This window comes from Nestor notabilis, unplaced genomic scaffold (assembly GCF_000696875.1).
Source record: "Nestor notabilis isolate BGI_N333 unplaced genomic scaffold, ASM69687v1 scaffold4760, whole genome shotgun sequence".
Lineage (NCBI taxonomy): Eukaryota > Metazoa > Chordata > Aves > Psittaciformes > Psittacidae > Nestor > Nestor notabilis.
Window position 1 is genome coordinate 4,390 of NW_009912301.1, and position 1,262 is coordinate 5,651.

The 1,262-nt window shown below is 51.3% G+C and overlaps 1 protein-coding gene across 1 annotated transcript in view; it reads left to right on the plus strand.

The window, feature by feature from the left end:
* Positions 1-1,257, plus strand: part of LOC104408990 (glutamate receptor ionotropic, kainate 5-like) — a gene marked incomplete at both ends in the record, with an annotated part of 5,225 nt that extends 3,968 nt beyond the window's left edge. Inside the window, one exon of the mRNA XM_010018750.1 lies at positions 1,144-1,257. Within this exon, the coding sequence (XP_010017052.1) occupies positions 1,144-1,257 (114 nt within the window). The remainder of the gene's footprint in view (positions 1-1,143) is intronic.
* Between the last annotated feature and the right edge of the window lie 5 nt (positions 1,258-1,262).

The window sequence follows — 1,262 nt, forward strand, 5'->3', positions numbered from 1 at the left end:
AACCCACCCTGGATCAACCCAATGCATCCAGCTCAACACAACCTGGATCAACTCATCTCATCCAACCCAACCTGGATCAATCCATCTCATCCAAGCCAACATGGATCAACCCAACTCAATCCAACCCATCTCATCTAGCTCAACCCATCTCATGCAACCCAACCTGGATCAACCCAACACATCCAGCCCTACCTGGATCAACCCAACCTTTCCAACTCAACCCATCTCAACCCAACCCAACCTAGATTAATCCAACCCAACTTGGCTCAACCCAACCCCATCCAACCCAACCCATCCCAACCCATCCAACCCAACCCAACCTAGATCAACCCAGCCAACCCAATCCATCCACCCCAACCTAGACCAACCCATCCAACCCAATCCATCCACCCCATCCAACTCAAACCATCTCAACCCAACTTGGCTTAACCCAACCCATCCAACCCAACGCAACCTAGATCAACCCATCTAATCCAACTCAACCTAGATCAACCCATCTCAACCAAACCCATCCAAAGCAACCCAACCCGTCCAACCCAACCCAACCTAGATCAACCCATCCCAACCCAACCCAACCTAGATCAACCCATCCAACCCAACCCATCTAACCCAACCCAACTTAGATCAACCCAACCTAGATCAACTCATCCAACCCAACCCATCCAACCCAACCCAACCTAGATCAACCCATCCCAACCCATCCAACCCAACCCATCTCAACCCATCCAAGCCAACCCAATGTAGATCAACCCATCTAACTCATCTCAACCTAGATCAACCCATCTAACTCATCTCAACCTAGATCAACCCATCTAACTCATCTCAACCTAGATCAACCCATCTAACTCATCTCAACCTAGATCAACCCATCTAACTCATCTCAACCTAGATCAACCCATCTAACTCATCTCAACCTAGATCAACCCATCTAACTCATCTCAACCTAGATCAACCCATCTCAACACAACCCATCCCAACCCATCCAACCCAACCCAACCTAGATCAACCCATCCCATCCCATCCAACCCAACCTAGATCAACCTATCTCAACCCAACCCATCCAACCCAACCCATCCCCACCTAGACCACCTCATCCCAACCCCGCTGCCCCCCTCACCGTGTCCCCCCCCGGTTTCACCGCAGAACTCGCGGTACCAGACCTACCAGCGCATGTGGAACTACATGCAGTCCAAGCAGCCCAGCGTCTTCGTGAAGAGCACGGAGGAAGGGATCGCCCGCGTCCTCAACTCCAAGTACGCCTT